Source organism: Hemiscyllium ocellatum, chromosome 5 (assembly GCF_020745735.1).
Source record: "Hemiscyllium ocellatum isolate sHemOce1 chromosome 5, sHemOce1.pat.X.cur, whole genome shotgun sequence".
NCBI lineage: Eukaryota > Metazoa > Chordata > Chondrichthyes > Orectolobiformes > Hemiscylliidae > Hemiscyllium > Hemiscyllium ocellatum.
This window is the reverse complement of record NC_083405.1, coordinates 51,311,262-51,335,688: the sequence shown is the minus strand read 5'-3', so window position 1 is coordinate 51,335,688 and position 24,427 is coordinate 51,311,262. Positions and strand designations below refer to the sequence as shown.

Sequence of the window (24,427 nt, the reverse complement as noted above, 5' to 3'; positions counted from 1 at the left end):
TCAGTGTATTTTCTCTTCTGGCAGGATGCTATGGTGTCGATGGTGAAAGTGATTCCATTATGAGTTCTGCCTCTGAAAACTCAACAGAACCTTGGTTCTGTGATGCATGTAAATGTGGAGCTACACCCAGTTGTGAGTTGTGTCCCAATGTGGATGGAATTTTTAAAGAGACAGATGCTGGAAGGTTTGTTTCACTTCAAGAAAGGAATAATAATGTCGGTTTAAGTATTATATGCTTTTTCAGAGGCTTCTGCATGTGGTTCGCAGAAGGTCTCCTTCAGAAATTATTGTAGTTCATAGTTCCCAAAATAACAATATACTCCACTAGCTCCATTATAATTGACAATTCTGACCACATTGCTGGAAGTCTGTTTTCATGATATCTAAATGTGAGCTATCTGATCTCATATACCTGTCATTGCACTTGCCTTTTAAATTTAGATTGAAAATCATAAACTGCCAGTTTCCTTTTGCTGACACCAGCTAAAAGGGCACTTCTGTATACTGATGTCTCAAATTTCTCCAAGCTGTTTGAAATCTCATACATCTTTACTCACTCAGAATATTTGTATGTTCAGGGTCCTCAAAAACCTCCTGCATAATTCTCGTTGTGAGCCATCACCCCGCCAAGCCTCAGTTCAAAATCTGTTAATTTATCTTTCTAAGTGTTACATTTTTGGAAATTTCTCTTTAGTGGACATAGCTATTTTACAATATTGTGGGATATTTTGAGAGCTTTATTAGGATTGCAAATGAAATCTGCATTAAATATTTGTTTCTCCATATCTTGTATAGAGTAAGTAAAAGAAAGTCTCTCTCTCAAGATAAAACAACTTTCCAAAAGCAGAGACATGCATTTTTCTCCCAAACTGCTGGCAGTAGTGCCTGAAAGATCTATTCTCCATGTCTAGAGGCTGCCTGAAATACTGGAAAGTTTTGCAGCCCCATAACCCAAATGGGTGCTGGGAGGAAAAACAGGAATTTAAATGCCATTTCATGCTGCAGTGTCAAGTAACAAGGACAAGTAAAGGGTTTTAAAAAAAAGTCAAGTTTTTTGCAATTGTGTATTCCCAGTCCCCATTCACAGTTATTTTTGTTAAAGGGCAGGCTTCATACTTGTAAAAAAAAGTTGCAGTAAAATCAAAGTAGAAAATGGAAAAGGAAACTTACTAGAACTGAAGAGTTATCACAAGCAATTACTGAAAATAGCTACTATTACAGCCAGCCTGATGATGATGAGGGTAAGTATAAGTGAGTCTCTTAATGGAAGCCTGACCCGATCCTGTGTTTTTCAAAACTTGCCGATTTCTAATTGGTTCAGTCTCAGTCACTTCTTCTTGCTTTCTCCATGAGTTTTTTCACAACTTTGCCAGGAGATACATCTGTAATTTTGAGATACACTGTCTCAAAGATTATGAAAGTCTCTTAAATTAGTTCATAAAAGATTGTTAGGTTAGCTGTTGAACAAACACGGTGATTGTTCTTTGTTTGTCATTAAAGTACTGGCTAAGATTTTCCTCATATGTTAACACTGAAGATATGTTACGTTGTGTGCTTTGTTCACATGTAACCCTTGGCTAATTGACATTGGATGTTTCATCCTTAATCAATGTTTTGCAGTTTGCCATGATAGGTTGCCATTGTCCTCCATCCTTCAGGGGTAAGCTGAGAAGACAGATCCTATGTTTACCTTAGTAGAAATAGAAATTGGAATTTGTGCTATTGACACTGTTTTGAGCTATATGCTGGACATTTAGTCAACTGAGCTAGCCAGTCCCAGATGACCTAACCAGCTGTGGCATTGCACACCATCTGCTCTCTGGGAAAAGGGTTTTATTCCAGGATGCAGCAGATATTCACAATCACATGCTATGAGAACACAATCACATGCCATCTAAACCTCTTTGTTTCAGGGAGTATAATGCGAAATCAGATTCTAACCTTGCTTATTTTCTAAAAATGCATCTCACTTGATCAGGAATGAGAGGCTGCTCTATTTTGCTTTTCTTTGTCTAAACATAAGCTTTGAAATCAGTTGTAGAACCACTTGCATTCTGCAAGTTGAAATTGTTTATTATATTTCTGGAAGGAGTTAATGCATATGTGAAACATACTTTATTTTCTGTTTACCCTTGATTACACTGGCTGTCTTGTATTTTGTTTTAGTGACTTTATACAGGTTAACAAAGCTTTAGAAAGGAGTGTGATATAGAGAAGGTTTACCAGGATTTAATAAGACAAAGTAAAATCACAGGTGGATAGAAGGGGACCAGTAAATGTGGCATGCTTGGATTTCCAAAGTCATTTGATAAGGTGCCCCATCAAAGCTTCCTGCACAAGATCACATGGTGCAGGGGGTAACATATTAGTACTGATCATTGGTTGATTAGCTAATAGAAAGCAGAGGTAGACTGCAGCCACTGCACTGCAACAGACATCAGTAGTGGGACTGTAGCTATTTGTACTATATAAATGATTTGGATGAGGGGTTCAAATAAATGGTAGCTAAGCTAGCCCATAATGCCAAGATAGGTTGGAAAGTAAGTTGTTGAGAGGAAGTTTTGAGTCTGCACAGTGATATCGACAGGTTGAATGAGTGGTCAAACATTTAGCAGATAGAGTATAATGGAGATAATATGGGTAATGTAAACGTGTCCATTTCAACAAGAAGACAAGAAAAACAGTGTACTGTTTAAATATAGTGAGATTGTAGCACTTAGTGGTTGAGAGAAATCTGGGTACGCTGTGTATAGCAGGAAGTGAAGACTGCAGATTTTGGAGATCAGCGCAAGGATCTGGTGCTGCAAAAACACAGCAGGTCAGGCAGCATCCGAGGAGCAGTAGATTCAACGTTTTGGTGCATAAACCCTTCAGCAGGAAATCTCCTGATGAAGGGCTTATGCACGAGACGTTGATTCTCCTGATCCTCATGCTGCTGTGCTATTCCAGCACCACCCTTTCTTACACTGATATATGAACCTCATAATCTTACTATGCATATAGAGCAAAGGAAAGACAGTAAGTTTTTTTTGCAATTGGTCTAGATTCTAAAAGTATGGAAGTTTTACTACAACTTTACAAGATGGTGGTGAGACCTGGAGTACTATGTACAGTTTTTTTTCCTGTTATTTGAAAGAAAATGTAGTTGCTTTAGAAATAGTTTAGAGAATGTTAATTCAGCAAATTTTGTGGGACAAAGAACTTGTGCCCATTGGAGTTTAGAAGTATGAGAGATGTTTGTATTGAAGCGCACAAGATCCTGAGGGGACCGAATAGGATGGATACCTGCAGGATGTTTCATCTTGGGGGGAAGCGATTAAAACGAAAGGGTGTAATTTAAGAATAAAAGGTCTCCCTTTTAAGACAGGAGAGAATTTTTTTGAGAGTTCTTATTATATGAAATTCTCTTCCTCAGAAGTTGTGGAGGCTGGCTTTTTAAGTTATTCCAAGCTGAATTAGGTTGGTGTTTTTGATATGTGAGGGAGTTGAGGATAGAACCTGGTATTTCTAAAGGAAAATAAATCTGAGATCACAAGCAGATCAGCCATATCTAATTGAATGTTGGAGCAGGCTTGAAGGTTTTTCATATTCCTCTTAAGGTCATTGTTCCTGTGTTACCATGGATGCAAGTCTTCAGGTATTAATAGGCTGGAAAAGTCAGAACGATTGTCTTTGGAACAATAGGAATAGGTTAAGCAGTGATCCAACAAAGATATTCAAAATGATAGGAGGGTCTTCCCTGACATGAAGACACAGATTTAAAGTCATGAGGGTAGAGGGTATACAAAAAATATTTTTACTATTGTCAGGATATAACATGTTATGTAAATGATAGGTGGAAGCTAATACCATAGATAATCTTAAACAAGAGTGTTAATGAGGAACTTGAGGTTCCAGGCAAAATGGAGGCATGTGGGGCTGAGCATGTCTGCTCCTTCAAATTACCAGCATGGATAGGATGAGCCAACCATGAAGTTGATTTCCGCGATTGTTTGCTCTCTCAGTGGCTTCCTGTGTATTTTCTGTATAGGTGGGTTCATGTTGTTTGTGCCCTTTACGTTCCTGGTGTGGCATTTGGAGATATCGACAAGCTTCGGCCTGTTACTCTTACAGAAATGAACTATTCAAAATATGGTGCGAAGGTAAGACTATATATTTCTACGACAATAAAAATGTTCTTGTTTGTTTTCAAAAATCTGATACAAGGATTATTTTAAAACCAATTGCCAATAAATTGATTTAAAAGATAGACTAGAATATCCTTTATTGTCATGTGTACTCCAGTACAGGAGTACAGTGAAAAGGTTTTACAATGGCTGCCTCTAATGGCACCATCTTAGGTGCAAGTACCTAGGTACAAATCTTGGATGCAAAAGAGGGGAAAAAAGGAAAAGTACTAGCCATTTACAGTGTCTAAAATAAGTTAGAAATAAGACAGTTATAACATAGCTAAAGGATTGACATTACAGTCCGGTAAAGAATTTCAAATAGATGGTACGTTGCAGCAGCTCAGCAAGCATATATTCTGACCACCTGTGCTAGGCCCCAGTCTGCTCCACACCAACATTCAGCTGCACCAACGTACGTTGTGCTGCTCTGGGACTCTGCTTTCCCCTCACGTTTGCTCTGGGACTGCTAAAATGAGAGGGAAAAAAAGGGGAAAGAAGAGGTGGAGCAGAGGAGCTCCAGAAGGAGCATACTACTTTGCTGCCATCTTGCTGTATGGTAGCAGAGTAGAAAAAAGATCTTGGAGCAATCACCAGAGATTTACACTAAGTTTGGGTATACATACTTTAAAATATGACTGAGAACTTTGTGTGAAACATAATAGATTAGTGGTGCTGGAAAAGCACAGCAGTACAGGCAGCATCCGAGGAGCAGTAAAATCGACGTTTCGGGCAAAAGCCCTTCATCAGGCATATAGGCAGAGTGCCTGAAGGGTGGAGAGATAGGTGTGAAACATAATGTACAATTCTGGTAGGTTGCTTAGAGGCTTTTTGGGCAAGGATCTTTCATCTCAAGACACACAACATCAGGAATTACGTGCCTTTGGAAATCTGCTGACTCCTGTCTTGCACCATCACTCACTGTGCATGGGTTCCTTCTTGATTCAAGGGCCAAGAGGTGATTTAGTACTGTCAGTAGACACTGCTTTCCCAGATCAGTATATTTGCTAACCACTGAATGGCTGGCCAACACTTGACCAGCCCTTCCAAATGCCTGTGATCACAGTGGAAGACTGGCAGCTGACTCATCAAAACCTTAAGATCTGTAGATGCAGTAGACCTTCCCAAAAGGTAGGCAGCTGAGGCCCCCTTCACTTTATTTTTTTTTTATTAACCCCCACACTACCGCCTAACTGCGGTAGTGCTTATTATTTTTATCCCCAGCACCCATGGTGTGTGTGTGCAGCTGTGAGACACAGTGAGAGACAAGGTGTACAAATCTTTATTCAATTTCCACCACCAGGAAAAGTAGGAAAAACACCCGAGTGGCCTGTGACAAGCAGTGCCTTTCACATCAAAGGGCAATGCTGTGTGATTCTCCTGATTATATATTTTTTTCTCTTTTTTTTTCTTTTCTTTTTTGTGTGCAGCTGTGAGCCCCCTTCACTTTATACAACATTCTGTCCATAGATTCTGTTCTTTTATTTGCCAGCCCTGTTGAGATGAAAGCAAATTTTCCATATAGTATTGGTTATTTTGTATGAATTTATATATGAACCATAAAGTCTTTGCTTCTTTACACTTTCTAACTTCTCAACATTTAGAAAATAATCCCATTTCTTCTCGACTGTAACAGAATATGGTGGGAAAGCTACACATTTCTCTAGATTTGAATTGCATCTGGTGTATTTTTTTACCTTTTTATCTTAACCTATCATTTCCCTTTTTTACTGTCTGCTTCCAACCACTTAGTGATAATATCTTGGTTTCAACACCAAACTTAGTTGTTAATGTTCGACCCACTGCATTTGGCAGTTCTTGAGTCTTGATGATTGAAGGTTTAAAAATGCATGTGATCCAGGCTGATGCTGCCAATGCAGCACTGAGGGAATGATGCATCGTCTTAGTATTTTTTCGGTGAGATATTGAACTGAAGTCCAGCCTGACCTCTTGGTTGTGAAACATCCTCTGACAGAATTCAGAAGATCACTGGTGTTTGCTCAGGTGTCATGGACTATTTTATCTCAACCAACACCAAACATTGATTAATTGTTTACTGATTTGTTGCAATGTAACACTGACTACATTGTAAAAGCATGCCGTTGTCTGTTATGTACTTTAATGTCCCAGAGTGATGCAGCAAAAATGCAAGTCTTTTCACTTAATGCCACTTTTTTTTGTATGTGCCATTCCCTATTCCTCCTCCTAATTTATTGACATGTAAATACTGTAAACCAGAGACCCTAGTGCACATCCTGAGTGGACACTGCTTAGCTGCAACCATCCAATTGGATTACGCACATTCTCAGTATTATGTTTCTCCTCCCCATTTAACCAATTTCCGAGCAATGCAGTTTGTTTTTTTTTCCACCTGTCTCTTGTGTGGGTCCTTAACAAATGTGTTCATAATAATGTCCAGAGACAATTCCTTACATGCCATGTTAGTGACTTTCTCAAAAAAATTAAACTAGATTACGTTCTTAAATAAATCTGAAATAAAAAACAAGTACTGGAGAAACTTTGCAGGTCTGGAGCATCTGAGAAACTTCTGTTTTCAAGAAGAAATGAAGTTAATTGTTAACATTCCTGATGGATTTTGACTCTTCCTTCGAGCACTGGTGTTCTGAAGAAGAATCGTACCAGGCTTGAAACATCAATTCTGTTTCTCCTTGCACAGATGATGCAGACCTGCTGAGGTTCTCCAGCATTTTCTGTTTTTATGTTCTATATTGCTATTTTTAATAAAGCATTCTGAATTACTTTATGGTTAATGAGCCAGTTTCTTAGCTATTCGTTGGTTCTTAGCTCTTCCCTAAGTAAGCGATAAATGATAATATAGGAAGCATTGTTTTAGCTGGCAACTTATGAACTGGAATTCTCTAAACTGGCAAAAATTATATACAGCTGAAAATGTGTTGCTGGTCAAAGCACAGCAGGTCAGGCAGCATCCAAGGAACAGGAAATTCGACGTTTCGGGCCAGAGCCCTTCATCAGGAATCTGATGAAGGGCTCTGGCCCGAAACATCGAATTTCCTGTTCCTTTGATGCTGCCTAACCTGCTGTGCTTTGACCAACAACACATTTTCAGCTGTGATCTCCAGCATCTGGAGACCTCACTTTTTACTCAAAAATTATATATGTCAAATACCTGACACTTTCTGTATTATCGTTCTCTCCATGATGTCTGAGTAGTCAGTTGAGGGTGTTGAATAAGAAGGCTGTCTGCTGGTAAATTTTACTTAAGGTAAAATTGCATTATTGTTTAAATCATTTATACTCTAAAGAAAGTATAACAGTGATGTGTAAACCCGCTGCATGAGGTTTCTATTACTTAGTATGTATTTTTACATTGATTATGTGGACCTCTTGATTAATTGGAATATTTGATTGACCAGCACACTCCTGGTTTCATCAGTGCTGGTTAATAAAAAGTTTGCTATATATGCAAGACAGTCACAATGACTAATTGTCACTCATTTATTCAGAAATATAGCAGAACAAATTTGTCCTGATAGTTGGTGTTCTGGCTCCTATTGTAAAGGTTGCAGCCCTTTCTAACTATTTAGCTTGTTCTTTTACTTGAATATTGTTTGAATAAAGACAGTTTTCTTAACTTGTGCAGCGACATTGGCATGTGGCCTTCATACAGTACTATCTAGTGCATCAGTTTCTGTATAAATTGCAGGGCTAGAGTGATAGGTTTCATGATTCTTGTTAAGTAATTAGTTAATTTTTACTTCGCATTAGCTATAATGGTGCACATTTCTAGACCAGTACTCTTGTTTCATTAGTTTATCACTCATTGCTAGTTGTCAAAAGGTATTTCAATATTACAGTTGGCATATATACATTTCGGAAGAGGTTTTGAAAAAAAAAATCCTTTTATAATGAGTAGTTTTAGGCTTTTTACTTTATTGGCTATTCTTTGAAGTAAGCAATTTAACTTGAATGCTTTCTCAAACTCATTTTTCATTGTGTTAAATAATCAGTACCATTTCAGAATATTCTAAGATTGTAGTGTGTGTTCTCCATCAACCCAATCATGACAGTATTCTCATGTGCATACTTGTTACATAATTTCTGCTGAATCATTCAAGCTTGGTTAAGCTACAATGCTTAGAGGACTTCCTGACTGATTTTCTTCTTTTGTTTGTTCAGGAGTGTAGTTTATGTGAAGACATGCGATTTGCTCGAACTGGAGTGTGTGTAAGCTGTGATGCTGGTATGTGCAGAGCGTATTTCCATGTCACTTGTGCTCAAAGAGAAGGGCTACTTTCCGAAGCAGCTGCTGAAGAGGTGAACCCACATTTACAGTTGTCCTGTTTCCCACTTTCCCTCTTCTCCTTTGAATAGCTGAGAATAAATGTCTGTCATAACGTGTCTTCCAAATAATGGTTTTTGTCTATTAGCTACATTTAAATGTCATTTTAAAGAGACATATGGAGCTGCTATGTATATCTTTGACCTTCATATTGCTGCACAAAATGGCTTATTAAAGTCTGAATAAAGAAATAAACGATGAGGAAGCATCTGTTTGACTACATGTAATTAACATGAAAAAGCATTACTGTTTTGAACTTTAATTTTTGACACTAAAACATTAGAATTATTGACCAGTGTTCTTGTTCAATAGTTTATCATTTGTTGGTTGTCGAAAGGTATTTCAATATTAGACTAGATAGATATATGCACGTTTAGGAACAATTTTTGTCAAACATCAAGTCAAATCAAAGATTGTTATACATTGAGCAGTTTTAGGACTTCTATTTTATTAGTTGCTCTTTGATGTACAGTTTGCAATTTAACTTGAATACTCTCAAAACCCCATTTTCATCCTATTGAATAATCATTAACATTTCAGAATATGAAACAACATATATATAAGCATTTAAGAGCCTATTTTGATAGGAATTTGCATGATGTTCATTTCCTGGCAGTCACATGACTATGATTGTCAATCCAGAAAATTTCAAGTCACTGGCCATGACTTCTATGGGTCTCTGCGTTGTTGATGAGCCTGATCCCACAGCTATATCAGCAACAATGCATTTGGCTGGTGTTTCTGGGAAGTGGAATTGGTCCTTGCCTTCAATTAATGGTATTTCTCAAGTGGCTTTTTCCATATTTCCTCTTGCCAACGGGTGTTCTCGATGAATTGTGCCCTTTCATAGAGGAGGTTCTTCCAAGTCAATTTCTTCTAAATGAATGCCTACCAGGCATTGATATCAGCATTGCATTCCTTGACTTCAGGGAGCCTTTGAAGTACTTTCTTAGTCCTTCCCTCACATGGGTGACCCAGTGGAGTTGACTTTGGATGGTCATTGACTTTGATGTTCTAGTTAGTTCCTCGCAAAAGAACCCGGGTGTTAGAACGTCAGTCCTTTCAGCCGATGCAGAAAACCCATCTCAAACAGCATTGATCGTGTTTATTCAGGGTCTTTCAGAATCATGAAGAATTGAAAGAATAGCTACCTTACATGGCTCTTGGTATCAGTACGGTTATGATGGTCATTAGTGACTCTCGTAGTTAGGTGTCCGAAGGTGACACTCCTAGACTGGATGCCATATTGGAATCTACATTGATGTCAGCCTTAGATGTGAGGTAGCTTCCCAGGTAGGGGAAATGCTCTGTATGTGGGAGAATTTCTCTTTTGATGTTGTGTAAATTTTATTCACTCATAGGGTGTAGGAGTTTTGATGGTTGGTCATTGTTTATTATCTGTCCCTAGTTGTGCTTGAGAAGGTGATGGTGAGCTGCATTCTTGAGCTGTTACAGACTATATGCTGAGGTAGACCCACAAAACTGAAAGGGAGGAAATTCCTGGATTTTGACCCAGTGACCGTGAAGGAACACCCATATGTCAAGTCAGGATGGTGACTGGCTTCAAGGGAAAAGTGTAAGGTGGTAATGTATCTGTTAGATGGAAGTGGTTGAGGTTTTGGAGGGTGCTGTTGACTGAATTTTGGTGAATTTCTGTAGTGCATCTTGTTGATAGTATGCACTGCTGCTACTAAGCATTGGTGATGGAGGCAGTGGATGTTTGTGGATGTGGTGCCAATCAAGCAGGGTACTTTGTCCTGGATTGCCTGAAGCTCCTGGAGGGTTATTGGAGCTGCATTTATCCAGGCAAATTCAGAACATGCCATCTCTCTGATGACTTGTGCATTGCAGACAGTGGACAAGCTTTTGGAGTGATGAGTTATTGCTACAGTTTGCCTAGCCTCTTACCTGTTCATGTAGCTACTGTGGTGAGTCCAACTAAGTTTCTGGTCAATAGTGAACTTGAGAACGTGATAATGGTGGATTCAGTACTGCTACTGCCATTGAAAGTCAAGGGACATTGATTACTTTGTCTTTTGTTGGAGATGGCCATTTCTTGGCAATTATGTGGCGCAAATGTTACTTGCTACTTTTCAGCCCAAGCCTGGATATTGTCTACATTATGTTGCATCTGAAGGTGGACTAATACAATATCTGAAGGGTCACGAATTATACTGAACATTATACAGTCATGCACAAACATCTTCACTTCTGATCTTTTGATGGAGAGAAGCAGGTGAAGATATTTGGGCTTGGGACATTACTCTGAGGAACGCCTGCAGTGATGTTTTGTAGTTGAGATGACCAACTTACAACCAGTGGAGTCATTCATTCCCCTTTGCCTTCGCATTCATTCACATTCATTCCCCTGCGCTCTCGGATGCCTCACCTTCAATCCCCTATGCTCTCGGATGCTTCACCTTCATTCCCCTACGCTCTCGGACGCCTCATCTTCATCCCTCCATGCCGCCTTCGCCTCCATGCCTACTTCTTCAACCAAGATTCTCGTCCACCCTCTGACGACCCCTTCTCCCGCCTCCAACACATCCCATCCACCTGGATGCCCCGTGCTGGCCTCTTACCCGCCCTCGATCTCTTTATAGCCAACTGCCGCCGCGACATTAACCGCCTCAACCTATCCACCCCTCTCACCCACTCCAACCTCTCACCCTCGGAATGTGCAGCCCTCCACTCCCTTTGCTCCAACCCCAACTTTACATCAAACCGGCAGACAAGGGAGGCGCGGTAGTAGTTTGGCACACCGACCGTTACACTGCTGAGGCTAAAAGCCAGCTCGTGGACACCTCCTCCTACTGCCCCCTTGACCATGACCCCATCTCCCACCACCAAACCATCATCTCCCAGTCCATCCATAACCTCATCACCTCAGGGAATCTCCCATCCACCGCCTCCAACCTCATAGTCCCATAACCCCGCACCGCCCGTTTCTACCTCCTGCCCAAAATCCACAAACCTGACTACCCTGGCTGACCCATTGTCTCAGCCTGCTCCTGCCCCACCGAACTCAACTCCGCATACCTCGACACGGTCCTGTCCCCCTTAGTCTAAGAACTCCCCACCTACGTTCGGGACACCACCCACGCCCTCCACCTCCTCCATGATTTTTGCTTCCCTGGTCCCCAACGCCTTATCTTCACCATGGACATCCAGTCCCTGTACACCTCCATCCCCATCACAAAGGACTCAAAGCCCTCCACTTCTTCCTTTCCCGCTGTACCAACCAGTACCCTTCCACTGACAACCTCCTTCGACTGACTGAACTGGTCCTCACCCTGAACAACTTCTCTTTCCAATCCTCCCACTTCCTCCAAACCAAAGGAGTTGCCATGGGCACCCGCATGGGCCCCAGCTATGTCTGCCTCTTCGTAGGATATGTGGAACAGTCCATCTTCCGCAGCTACACTGGCACCACCCCCCACCTTTTCCTCCGCTACATCGATGACTGTATCGGTGCTGCCTCGTGCTCCCACAAGGAGGTTAAACAGTTCATCCACTTTACCAACACCTTCCACCCCGACCTCAAATTCACCTGGACCGTCTCAGACTCCTCCCCTTCCTAGACCTTTCCATTTCTATCTCGGGTGACCGAATCAACACGGACATCTACTATAAACTGACTGACTCCCACAGCTACCTAGACTACACCTCCTCCCACCCTGCCCCTGTAAAAACGCCATCCCATATTCCCAATTCTTTGTCTCCGCCGTATCTGCTCCAGGAGGGCCAGTTCCAATACTGTACAGCCCAGATGGACTCCTTCTTCAAGGATTGCAGATTCCCCCCAGATGTGATCGACGATGACCTCCACTGCATCTCCACTTCCCGCTCCTCTGCCCTTGAGCCCCGCCCCTCCAACTGCCACCAGGACAGAACCCCACTGGTTCTCACCTACCACCCCATCAACCTCCATATACAGCGTATCATCCACCATCATTTCCGCCACCTCCAAACGGACCCCACCACCAGGGATATATTTCCCTTCCCTCCCCTCCCCTATCAGCATTCCGAAAAGACCACTCCCTCCGTGACTCCCTCGTCAGGTCCACATCCCCCACTAACCCAACCTCCACTCCCGGCACCTTCCCCTGCAACCGCAAGAAATGCAAATCTTGCGCCCACACCTCTTCCCTTACTTTCCTCCAAGGCCCCAAGGGATCCTTCCATATCCGCCACAAATTCATCTGCACCTCCACACACATCATCTATTGCATCCGCTGCACCCGATATGGCCTCCTCTATATTGGGGAGACAGGCCGCCTACTTGCGGAATGTTTCAGAGAACACCTCTGGGACACCCGGACTAACCAACCCAACCACCCCGTGGCTCAACACTTCAACTCCCCCTCCCACTCTACCAAGGACATGCAGGTCCTTGGACTCCTCCATCGCCAGACCATAACAGCACGACGGTTGGAGGAAGAGCGCCTCATCTTCCGCCTGGGAACCCTCCAACCACAAGGGATGAACTCCGATTTCTCCAGTTTCCTCATTTCCCCTCCCCACACCTTGTCTCAGTCAAATCCCTCGAACTCAGCACCGCCTTCCTAACCTGCAATCTTCTTCCTGACCTCTCCGCCCCCACCCCACTCCGGCCTATCACCCTCACCTTGACCTCCTTCCATCTATCGCATCTCCATCGCCCCTCCCCCAAGTCCCTCCTCCCTACCTTTTATCTTAGCCTGCTGAACACACTTTCCTCATTCCTGAAGAAGGGCTTATGCCCGAAACGTCGAATCTCCAGTTCCTTGGATGCTGCCTGACCTGCTGCGCTTTTCCAGCAACACATTTTCAGCAGTGGAGGATATACCCCTATTAGGGCTCCTGAATGCCACCCTCAATCAAATGCGACCTTGAGGTGAAGGGCTGCCTCTCTCCCACCTCATCGCTAGAAATTGAACTCAATTGACCATATTTGAATCAAAATTGTAATAAGGTCAGGAGCTGAGTGGCATTTGCACTCCATGAGAGAGCATCTGTGAGAAAATTATTGCTAGGTAAGTATTGCTTGATAGTACTTTTGTTGGCACCTTCCATCACTTTTAATGACGATCAAAAGTATATTGCTGAAAGAGTAATTGGCTGGGTTGGATTTGTCCTGCTTTTGGATTACAGAACGTTTCTGGGCAATTTTTCATATTGTTGGGTAGATGCAAATGTGGTAAGCTGTACCGAACAGTTTAGCCAGGGTGTAGCAAGTTCTAGAATACAAGTCTTCAGTACTATTTCTAGATGTTGCCTTTTCAGTACCAGTGCCTCCAATTGTTTCTTGACATCATGTAGAGTAAATCAAATTGGCTGAAAACGGGACCACGGAAGGAGGTTGAGTTGCATCGTCCACTGTGCAATTCTGGCTGAAGGTTGTTGTAAATGCTCCAGCCTTATCTTTAGCACTGATAGACTGAACTCTTCTAGGAGTATTTGTGGAGTTGCCTGTGGAGTCCAATGAGTTATTTGATTGTCCACTACCATTCATGACTGGATGTGTCAAGACTGTAGAGCTTAGATTTGATTTGATGATTGTGTGATCACTTATCTTTGACTGTTATGTGGTGCTTCTGCTATTTGGTATGCAAACAATCCTGTTTGATAGCTTCATCACGTTAACATCTCATTTTCAGGGGATGCTTGGTGTTGCTCCTGGCATGCCTTATTGCACTCTCTATTGAACCACTGATCTCCTGGCTTGATGGTATTGGGAGATTTGCTGGGCTTTGAGGTTGAAGATTATGTTGGAGAATGATTCTGCTGCTGTTGATGGTCCACAGTATCTCATGGATGCCCAGTCTTGTATTGCTGGATCTGTTCAAATTTAGTCCCATTAAGCACTGTGATTGTACCATGCAACACAGTGGTGAGTATTTTCAATGCAAAGATGGGACTTTGACTCCACAAGACTGTGTTAGTCACTCAGTCTAATTCTTAATAGATCCAGATCTTATTGGAGGGTTAGATCTGAACTTGCCCTTGATGAATGAATAAAGTCATCTTGGGATTGATCCTGAGTCCAATTTTTCGGTATGCTGCCATAAGGGCATTAAGCAAGGATAGAAGTTTCTCTCCCAAGAGAGCGGGGATGATGATGTCATCCACATACTGAAATTTCATGAATAATGTCACTGTCATTTTCTTCTTGGATTTCAGCTTGTTGAGAGTGAAAAGTTATACATCTGATGGGAGACAATGTCCACCCCACTTGTTCTTGACAAGATGAATAATTTTGGTGATGAAGATAGAGAATAGTGTGGGGGTGATGACAGACCTCTGCTTGCTTCCTGTCTTAATGCCAGTGAAGAAGCTGAAGATATTTGGACTTGGGACATTACTTTGAGGAATGCCTGCAACGATGTCTTGAGATGACTGACTTATAACAATCACAACTATCTTCCTATGTACCAAGTATGACTCCAAGCAGTGGAGAATTTATCCCTGTTAGGGTTCCTGGATGTCACCCTCAATCAAATGCGACCTTGATGTGAAGGGCTGGCTCTCTCCCACCTCATCTCTGGGATTCAACTCATTTGTCCATGTTTGAATCAAAGTTGTAATAACGTCAGGAGCTGAGTGGCATTTGCACTCAGTTTGTTCCATTAAGCACAGTGAACATGCCATGTAGCACATTGAAGAGAAGTTTCAATGCACAAGTGGGACTTTGACTCCACAAGACTGTATGTTGGTCACTCTAATGCTGTTGTCATAGATTGGTGAGGATGAGATTAAGTACATTTTTCCTTATTGGTTTCCTCACCACCTGCTGCAGACCCAGTCTAATTCTTAATAGATCCAGATTGGTGCGACTGGTGAGGACTGTCACCCTCATCCACATGGTGGAGACAGAGGATGTTGATAAATTTCTCTGGACAGCTAACTCTGACTGTGTCTTCCATAGCATTTCCTGATCAACTGTGCCAGAAGCCTTGGTCAAATTGATGAATACCATGTAGAGTGGTTTGTCGGATGAAATTTTTGAATATTTGGAAGTGCAAAGAAAAATAAAACAAAGGTAGCATGGTTTCATGAAGGGGAGATCATGCCTGACAAATGTTAGAATTCTTTGAGGAGTTAATGAGCAGGTTAGACAAAGGAGAGCCAATGGATGTTATCTAGTTGGACTTCCAGAATACGTTTGACAAGGTACTGCACAGGAAGCTGCTGAGTAAGATAAAAGCCCATGGTGTTAGATGCAAGGTACTAGCATGGGTACTGGCAGAAAGCAGAGAGAGGGGATCAAAGGGTCCTTCTCAGGATGGCAGCTGTGACTAGTGGAGTTTATATACATTAATGGTGTAAATGAAGGAACCGAATGTATTCCACATTAAATCTTATCCTATGTCTGTAGTTTGCAGATGATTCAAAGATAGATGAAGGGACAGTTTGTGTTGAGGAGGCGGGGAGGCTGCAGAAGGATTTAGACAGGTTGGGAGAGTGGGCAAAGAAGTGGCAGATGGAATACAATGTGGAAAAGTGTGAGATCGTGCATTTTGGTAGGAAGAATAGAAGCATGGGGAAATTTTCTAAATGGGGAAACAAATCAGAAATCTGAAGAGCAAAGGGACTTGAGAGTCCTCATCTAGGTTTCTCTGAAGGTTAACTTGCAGGTTGAGTCAATAGTTAGGAAGGCAAATACAATGTTGGCATTTATTTCAAGAGGACTAGAATATAGAAGCAGGTTCATACTCATGAGGCTTTGTAAGGCTCTGGTCAGACCATATTTAGAATGTTGTGAGCAATTTTGATCCCGTATCTTAAGAAGGATGTACTGGCCCTGGAATGGGTCCAGAGAAGGCTCATGAGAATGATTCCCAGGAATGAAAAGCTATGTGGAAAGTTTGATGCCTCTGGGTCCATACTCCATGAAGTTTAGAAAGGATGAGGGGATCTAATTGAAACTTACAGAGTACTGAAAGGCCTGGATAGGGTGGATGTTGGGAAGATGTTTCCATTACCAGAAGAGACTAGGACCTGAAGACAGAGTCTTGGAGTAAAGGGCAGACCCTTTAGAATGGAGATGAGGGGAAACTTTTTCAGCCAGAGAGTGGTGAATCTTTTGAATTAATTGCCACAGAAGGCCATAATGTTGAGTATGTTTAAGACAGAGCGAGAAAGGTTCTTGATTTTTAAGGGAATCAAAGGTCACAGAGAGAATGCAGGTGAATAGTGTTGAGAAACTTATCAGCCATTATTGAATGATGGAGCAGACTCAGATGGGCCGAATGGCCAGATTCTGCTCCTATGGCTTTGGTTGGTGTTGCCCTCGCGTTTCTCTGAGAGTTGTCAGACATAGTATAGGATTTAATGTGGAAATTATGCCTTTGTTGTGCATGTATCTGTCATTTTATAAGTTAAAACTAAACTATCTGTTCTGCATCAGTAAAGTTAGTATTGATGTAATGTTTTGCTGAAGTGAAAGCCATGTTTTTCTTTAAAGATGACAGTGTTCATTAGGCAAAAACCTGCTCTCATTTTAATTATCAATTTGCAAATGGTGGTTCATTGTTGAACTTGGCATAAATTTTGGGTACTTCAATATGGTAGAAATGTCACCTACATTTCAGCTTTAAACTGCACAAACTTTAATGTTGAGAACATTATGTGACACTAAAGCCCTTTGATTTACAATTTCAAGATCCATTCTTGTACGTTTTTCTTATTGCTGAATTATACATCATTTGCATGTGTTAAACCTTATTAAGTAGTTGTTTGCTTATAGTCACTGATACTTTCATAAGTTTTCATTAGGTTTCTTTGTTGCTCAATTTCATCTTGCTAGCACTAGATCAGCCATCAGATATCAGTTTTTTTTATTGTCCATGGGTTGTGGGTATCAATGGCTTGGCCAAAATTTATTGTTCATCACTAGTTGAGATTAACTCCCTAGTTAAGAATCAGCCACATGTCAGGCAGACTACTTCAGAACAGCAGAGTTCCTTCGGTTAAAAAAAAACTGACTGGATTTTTCCAACAATCAACATTGGTTAGATGGTAACCATTAGTTCAGCTGGTTTTCAAATTCTGGATTTTATTGAAATCAGTTTGCACCATGTGCCATGTTTCGCTGCAAACCCATTTGCCCAGAAGATTTGCCTGGAGTTCTGGATTGATAGTCTAGTAACATTACCACTATGCTACCACCTCTATTTTCGTACAACTAACAAAAAAAAAGATAAATCGATAGTTATCCACTTCTCTTTGAATACACTGCTTGTGTGTTTAGACAGCAGCATAAAGATTCAAAGAGGTTTATCCTTGAGGTTTAGATGGAGTCAGTTGATTTTCAGGCAGGAGGAAGTGAGGTCTGCAGATGCTGGAGATCAGAGCTGAAAATGTGTTGCTGGAAGAGCGCAGCAGGTTAGGCAGCATCCAAGGAACAGGAGATTTGATGTTTCGGGCATAAGCCCTTCTTCAGGAATGAGGAAAGTGTGTCCAGCAGGCTAAGATAAAAGGTAGGGAGGAGGGACTTGGGAGGGGCGATGGAGATGCGATTAGTGGAAGGAGGTCAAGGTGAGAGTGATAGGCCAGAGTGGGGTGGGGGTGGAGAGGTCAGGAAGAAGATTGCAGGTTAGGAAGGCGGTGCTGAGTTCGAGGGATTTGACTGAGACAAGGTGTGGGGAGGGGAAATGAGGAAACTGGAGAAATCTGAGTTCGTCCCTTGTGGTTGGAGGGTTCCCAGGCGGAAGATGAGGCGCTCTTCCTCCAACCGTCGTGTTGTTATGGTCTGGCGATGGAGGAGTCCAAGGACCTGCATGTCCTTGGTGGAGTGGGAGGGGGAGTTAAAGTGTTGAGCCACGGGGTGGTTGGGTTGGCTGGTCTGGGTGTCCCAGAGGTGTTCTCTGAAACGTTCCGCAAGTAGGCGGCCTGTCTCCCCAATATAGAGGAGGCCACATTGGGTGCAGCGGATGCAATAGATGATGTGTGTGGAGGTGCAGGTGAATTTGTGGTGGATATGGAAGGATCCCTTGGGGCCTTGGAGAGAGGAAAGGGAGGAGGTGTGGGAGCAAGTTTTGCATTCCTTGAGGTTGCAGGGGAAGGTGCCAGGAGAGGAGGTTGGGTTGGTGGGGCGTGTGGACCTGACGAGGGAGTCACTGAGGGAGTGGTCTTTTCGGAACGCTGATAGGGGAGGGGAGGGAAATATATCCCTGGTGGTGGGGTCCGTTTGGAGGTGGCGGAAATGACGGCAGATGATATGCTGTATATGGAGGTTGGTGGAGTAGTAGGTGAGAACCAGTGGGGTTCTGTCCCTGGTGGCCGTTGGAGGGGCAGGGCTCATGGGCGGAGGAGCGGTAAGTGGAGGAGATGTGGTGGAGGGCATCGTCGATCACGTCTGGGGGGAATCTTGCGGTCCTTGAAGAAGGAGGCCATCTGGGCTGTACGGTATTGGAAACGGTCCTCCTGGGAGCAGATGCAGCAGAGACGAAGGAATTGGGAATATTAGATTACTTACAGTGTGGAAACAGGCCGTTCGGCCCAACAAGTCCACACCGACCCGCCGAAGCGCAACCCACCCATACCCCTACATTTACCCCTTACCTAACACTACGGGCAATTTAGCACAGCCAATTCACCTGACCCGCACATCTTTGGACTGTGGGAGGAAACCGGAGCACCCGGAGGAAACCCACGCAGACACGGGGAGAACGTGCAAACTCCACACAGTCAGTCGCCTGAGTCGGGAATTGAACCCGGGTCTCAGGCGCTGTGAGGCAGCAGTGCTAACCACTGTGCCACCGTGCCGCCCACCGTGCCGCCCATATGTGATGGCGTTTTTACAGGGGGCAGGGTGGAAGGAGATGTAGTCTATATATCGACCGAATCAACACGGACATCTACTATAAACCGACTGACTCCCACAGATACCTAGACTACACCTCCTCTCACCCTGCCCCCTGCAAAAACGCCATCCCATATTCCCAATCTTCCTCATCTTCCGACTAGGAACCCTCCAACCGCAAGGAATGAACTCAGATTTCTCCAGTTTCCTCATTTCCCCTCCCCCCACCTTGTCTCAGTCAAATCCCTCGAACTCAGCACTGCCTTCCTAACCTGCAATCTTGTTCCTGACCAACACATCTCCATCTCCCCTTCCCCAAGTCCCTCCTCCCTACCTTTTATCTTAGCCTGCTGGACACACTTTCCTCATTCCTGAAGAAGGGCTTATGCCCGAAACGTCGAATCTCCTGTTCCTTGGATGCTGATTTTCAGGCAGGGCAGGATGTAGAAGTGTTAATCTCGTTGGCCTTAAAAAAGGCAAGTGCTCTAGTTCTTCCTTGCTAATTCAGTGATACCTATTATGAAGTTCTTGATTTTTAGTTGGGGGGGGGGGGGGGGGGGGCAGGCTCTATCATGTTGTCTCCTTGTTTGAAAAAGTTTGACCACTTAAGAGCAGAGCATGGTGTAATCGCTGACACTGGCCTTTCATTTCTGCAACCTGGAATCACTCTAGTCATGATTAGTAAAATAACATGCTTTCGCATGTGGTGATTTAGCAATGTTATTAGGGTTTAGACTAATGATCCATAAAATTTGAGTTCAAATTCTACCATGATAATTTGAGAATTTTCATTAATTTTTGAAAAAAGTAAATAGAGTACAATATCAGTAAGCATGTCTGTCAAACTGACTGTCATAAAAATGTCCATGCTGTTCTTGTTTGTTTTAACCTATACGTGACTCCAGTTTCACATACACTTCAATATTTGATTGTTAGTTGTTCCTGAAGTACCCTAATAAACCATGCATTGTCCTAAGAATAGGTAATATATATTATGTTAGCCAGTGAGTCCATCTGGGAGGAGAAAGTGAGGACTGCAGATGCTGGAGATCAGAGCTGAAAATGTGTTGCTGGAAAAGCGCAGCATGTCAGGCAGCATCCAAGGAACAGGAGAATCGACGTTTCGGGCATAAGCCCTTCTTCAGGCTTATTCCTGAAGAAGGGCTTATGCCCGAAACGTCGATTCTCCTGTTCCTTGAATGCTGCCTGACCTGCTGCGCTTTTCCAGCATCACATTTTCAGCAGTGAGTCCATCTCCCAAGAATGAATTAAAGCTGTAGTAAATGCCTGAGAGCAGGAGACTGAGAGTAAGTAAGGTGAAGTGACTGAACTACTGATGCAGTCTATTGCTGATTATCCCTTTGCATTAAAAAACTCCTGTTATTCAATCTAAAGAACATTAATAACAGCAAGTGAGAATTTAGTGCCGAACCATAAAAATTACAAGTAACTTGAATTAGATAATTTTTAAATTAAGAGTGGATTGTATTTTCTTGAACAGTTTTGATGCAAAGATCGAAAAAAATGAGAGACCAGAAGCAGGAATCCAGAAAGTTGAAGTGGGATAGGGATGGAACAAAAGGTTAAATGAGATCTTCACTAATATTCCTAAACACCTAGTTTGTTCAGCGTCATCATATTATAACCTTCTCATCTTGCATGCCAATTTTGTGAACCTTTGTAATCCTGTTTCCAAAACAAGTATAGCCTGCCTTACATATTATGACCAGACTACAGACAATACTCTGAATGTGGTCTCATCATGCTCTTTAGCAATACATGTTTATTCTTGTGCTTCAAAGCAAATGCAGTAAAAGCTAACATCATTTGAATAACAGAATATAAGAAATAGAAGATACAGTGGGCTTTTGAGCTGGCACTTCGAGCCTGTAACACAATTTATTAAAATCATTGTTGCTTTGATTGGTAGCCTTAAACATAGTTTATTTCCTAGTTGCCAGAATTGTTGACTTTGAATTGCAAATATGACCTTTTCTAAGTGACCAATTTTTTGCCAAATCATTTAATCTATTTGATTACAATGCAGTTGGTTACTTCATATAAGTCATTAATGTGGACTGCAAACAAGTGAAGCTCCAGCACTCCCCAGTTATAACTCATCAACTTGGAAAATGTCTCTTTACCTCTTTCTGTCTGTCATCCACTCCAATATTTATGCTAATATATCACCTCCAATTCTATTAGTATCTACTTTGTCTATTAACATATTTTATGACCGTTTATCATAGGTATTTTGGAACTCCAAATGCACTACAACTGTTGCTTCCCCTTCATCCATTATATTTGTTAAAGCCGCAAGCATGATTCAATTTATCAAATAACTTTCCCTTTTACAAACTCTGCCCGATAGTATTATGATTTTCTAAATTTCTTGCTCATACCTTTCAGTTGTTTTTTTGATTAGTGATTTGCCTTCCTAATTGCTTGTTGTGCCTTTCTTATTGTTTTCTGTATCTGCACTAACTACTTGTGCTCCTGGTGGGAATATACTCAATTCTCTGCAAACATCAACATTTATATGCTCCCCACAGTGGTGTGGGAGGTGAGGAGTAAGTTTGGGAGAAGATTTGTAGCTTGGGTGCTCGTTGTTGTAGTTCTGTTCGCCAAGCTGGGAATTTGCGTTGCAGACGTTTCATCCCCTGTCTAGGTGACATCCTCAGTGCTTGGGAGCCTCCTGTGAAGCGCTTCTGTGATCTTTCCTCTGGCATTTCCTCCGACAACGGAACGAGGACATGCCACAACCCAAAGGACTAGCCACACTACCATACATCAGGAGCATTTCCGAACTGAGAGCCAGACTACTGCGACCACTAGGACTCATAACAGCACACAAACCAACAGCCACTCTCAGACAGCAACTCGCCAGAACAAAGGACCCGATACCCAGCATGAGCAAAACCAATGTAGTGTACAAAATCCCATGCAAGGACTGCACAAAACACGACATAGAACAAACAGGAAGACAGCTAACGATCCACATCCATGAACACCAGCTAGCCACGAAACGACATGACCAGCTATCCTTAGTAGCCTCACACGCAGATGACAAGCAACATGAATTCGACTGGGACAACACTACTATTATAGGACAAGCCAAACAGAGAACAGCCAGGGAATTCCTAGAGGCATAGCACTCATCCACAGATTCAATCAATAAGCACATCGACCTGGACCCAATATACCGACCACTGCAGCGTACAGCTGGAACTGACAACTGGAAGCGGCAGATTCAAACCACAACAAATGCCGGAGGAAAGATCACAGAAGCGCTTCACAGGAGGCTCCCAAGCACTGAGGATGTCACCTAGACAGGGGACGAAACGTCTGCAACACAAATTCCCAGCTCGGCGAACAGAACCATAACAGTGAAGAGTAAGATCGTTTCTTTTCCAACAAAACTGAAGAACTTTCTTATCCCTCCACATTATACTTATTTTCTCGCCTTGTTACCTACTCATGAAATCTGACTATATCATCTTGCAGCATCTTTTTGTCCTCCTCTCAGCCTGGGTTCCCATTTAACTTTGTATTGTGATGCATCAGTACATGTCTGTAAGAGATCCTATTTCCTTTTTTAAATTACTGATGTAGATTTTAAAATGCTGAAACATTAGCACTGATTCTTGCAGCACTTCATAGTCTGCCAACTCAAAACTGCTCCATTTATCCCTACTCTGTTTTCTATTCATTAACCTACCCTGTAGCCATGCTTATATATTACCCCAACTTTAAGAGTCTTTGTAGTAGATATTTACCTTTGTCTGACATGAATTGCATTCTTTTTTCAAAGTCCAAGTATGTATATATTCCCCCTTTGTCTTCTAGTTAAATCCTCAAACTGTGATGTTTTGTTGAACATAACTTCACTTTTGTTAAACAGTATACAGTGTTTATGATCATCCTATGATTTTCTAAGTACATTATTAAGACTTCCTTAATAGATTACAACAGATTCTTAGCAGACTAACTGCCTTATAGTTTTCCTATTTTCTCTTTCCCTCCTTACTCGAATGGTAGTATTGCATGCACGTTCCAATCTGCTGGTATCACAGCAGAATTGAGGAAAGTGGAGAATCCTTATATTTATGTAACTCTCCTTTTGGAATTCAAGGATGCTGCCATCAAGCCTTTGGTATTTGTCAAATTTTAGTTCAAGCTACTCCAATACTTTATTATCTTAACTTCTTCCCTCTCAGCTCTCGGTTACCATCTTATTTCTGGTATGTAACTTACATCTTCCACTGTGAAGACGTATGGAAAGTATTTGTTCAGTATGCCATTTTCTAATTTTCCCATGGTAATTTTTCCTGCTTCTGCTTCTAAAGGGCTAATGATTATCTACTTTTCTTATGTACTTGTCAAAATTCATGTCGTATACTCTTAATTAGTTTGCACAAATTTTTCCCCCTTTTTATCAAATTCTTGAGGGCTTCTGATTTCTGAAACAATTGCAGTCCTTAGGCATGATTATAAGTCTATATTAAATGAGTACTATCCCAAACCTATTGTTTTTCTTTCTTGCTGAGCATTTTCACAAATGGAATATGTTTTGAAGTTTCTTTATCAGTTCAGCCAAACTTCTCTGCTTTTCCATTACACTCCTCTAAGCAATGCTGTTTTACATTTTTTTGGGACTTAGTTAATCGGATTTACTACTTTTAATAGTCTGTGAATCTTTGTCACCAGACGTCATTGTTTTTCTGTCAAATTTAAGACGATAAGACATAGGAGCAGAAGTTAGGCCATTCAGCCCATCGAGACTGCTCCACCATTCAATCATGGCTGACATGTTTCTCAACCCCATTCTCCTGCTTTATCCCTGTAATTCATGATCCCCTTGATGCTCAAGAACCAATATATCTCAGTCTTAAATATACTCAATGACCTGGCAGCCACAGACTTCAGTGGCAATGAATTCCATAGATTTACCACTCTGGCTAAAGGGGTTTCTCCCTATTGCCATTCTTAAAGGTCTTTCCTTTATTCTAAGGCTATTTCCCCAGGTCCTAGTCTCTCCTACCAATGGAAAAGTCTTTCCAATATCTGCTCTGTCCAGGCCATTCCGTATTCTGCATATTTCAATTAGATTCCCTTCCTGCGTCCCGTCCTCCCCCCCCCCCCCCCCCCCCCCCG

At 42.1% G+C, this 24,427-nt stretch overlaps 1 protein-coding gene across 3 annotated transcripts in view; it reads left to right on the top strand.

Moving 5' to 3' along the window:
- The window catches only part of phf14 (PHD finger protein 14), a 239,054-nt gene that overhangs the window by 70,188 nt on the left and 144,439 nt on the right, over window positions 1–24,427 (top strand). For all 3 annotated transcript variants that reach the window (XM_060824742.1, XM_060824743.1, XM_060824745.1), the window contains exons 5-7: window positions 25–184; window positions 4,031–4,142; window positions 8,325–8,462. In XM_060824742.1, the coding sequence (XP_060680725.1) occupies window positions 25–184; window positions 4,031–4,142; window positions 8,325–8,462 (410 nt within the window). The remainder of the gene's footprint in view (window positions 1–24; window positions 185–4,030; window positions 4,143–8,324; window positions 8,463–24,427) is intronic.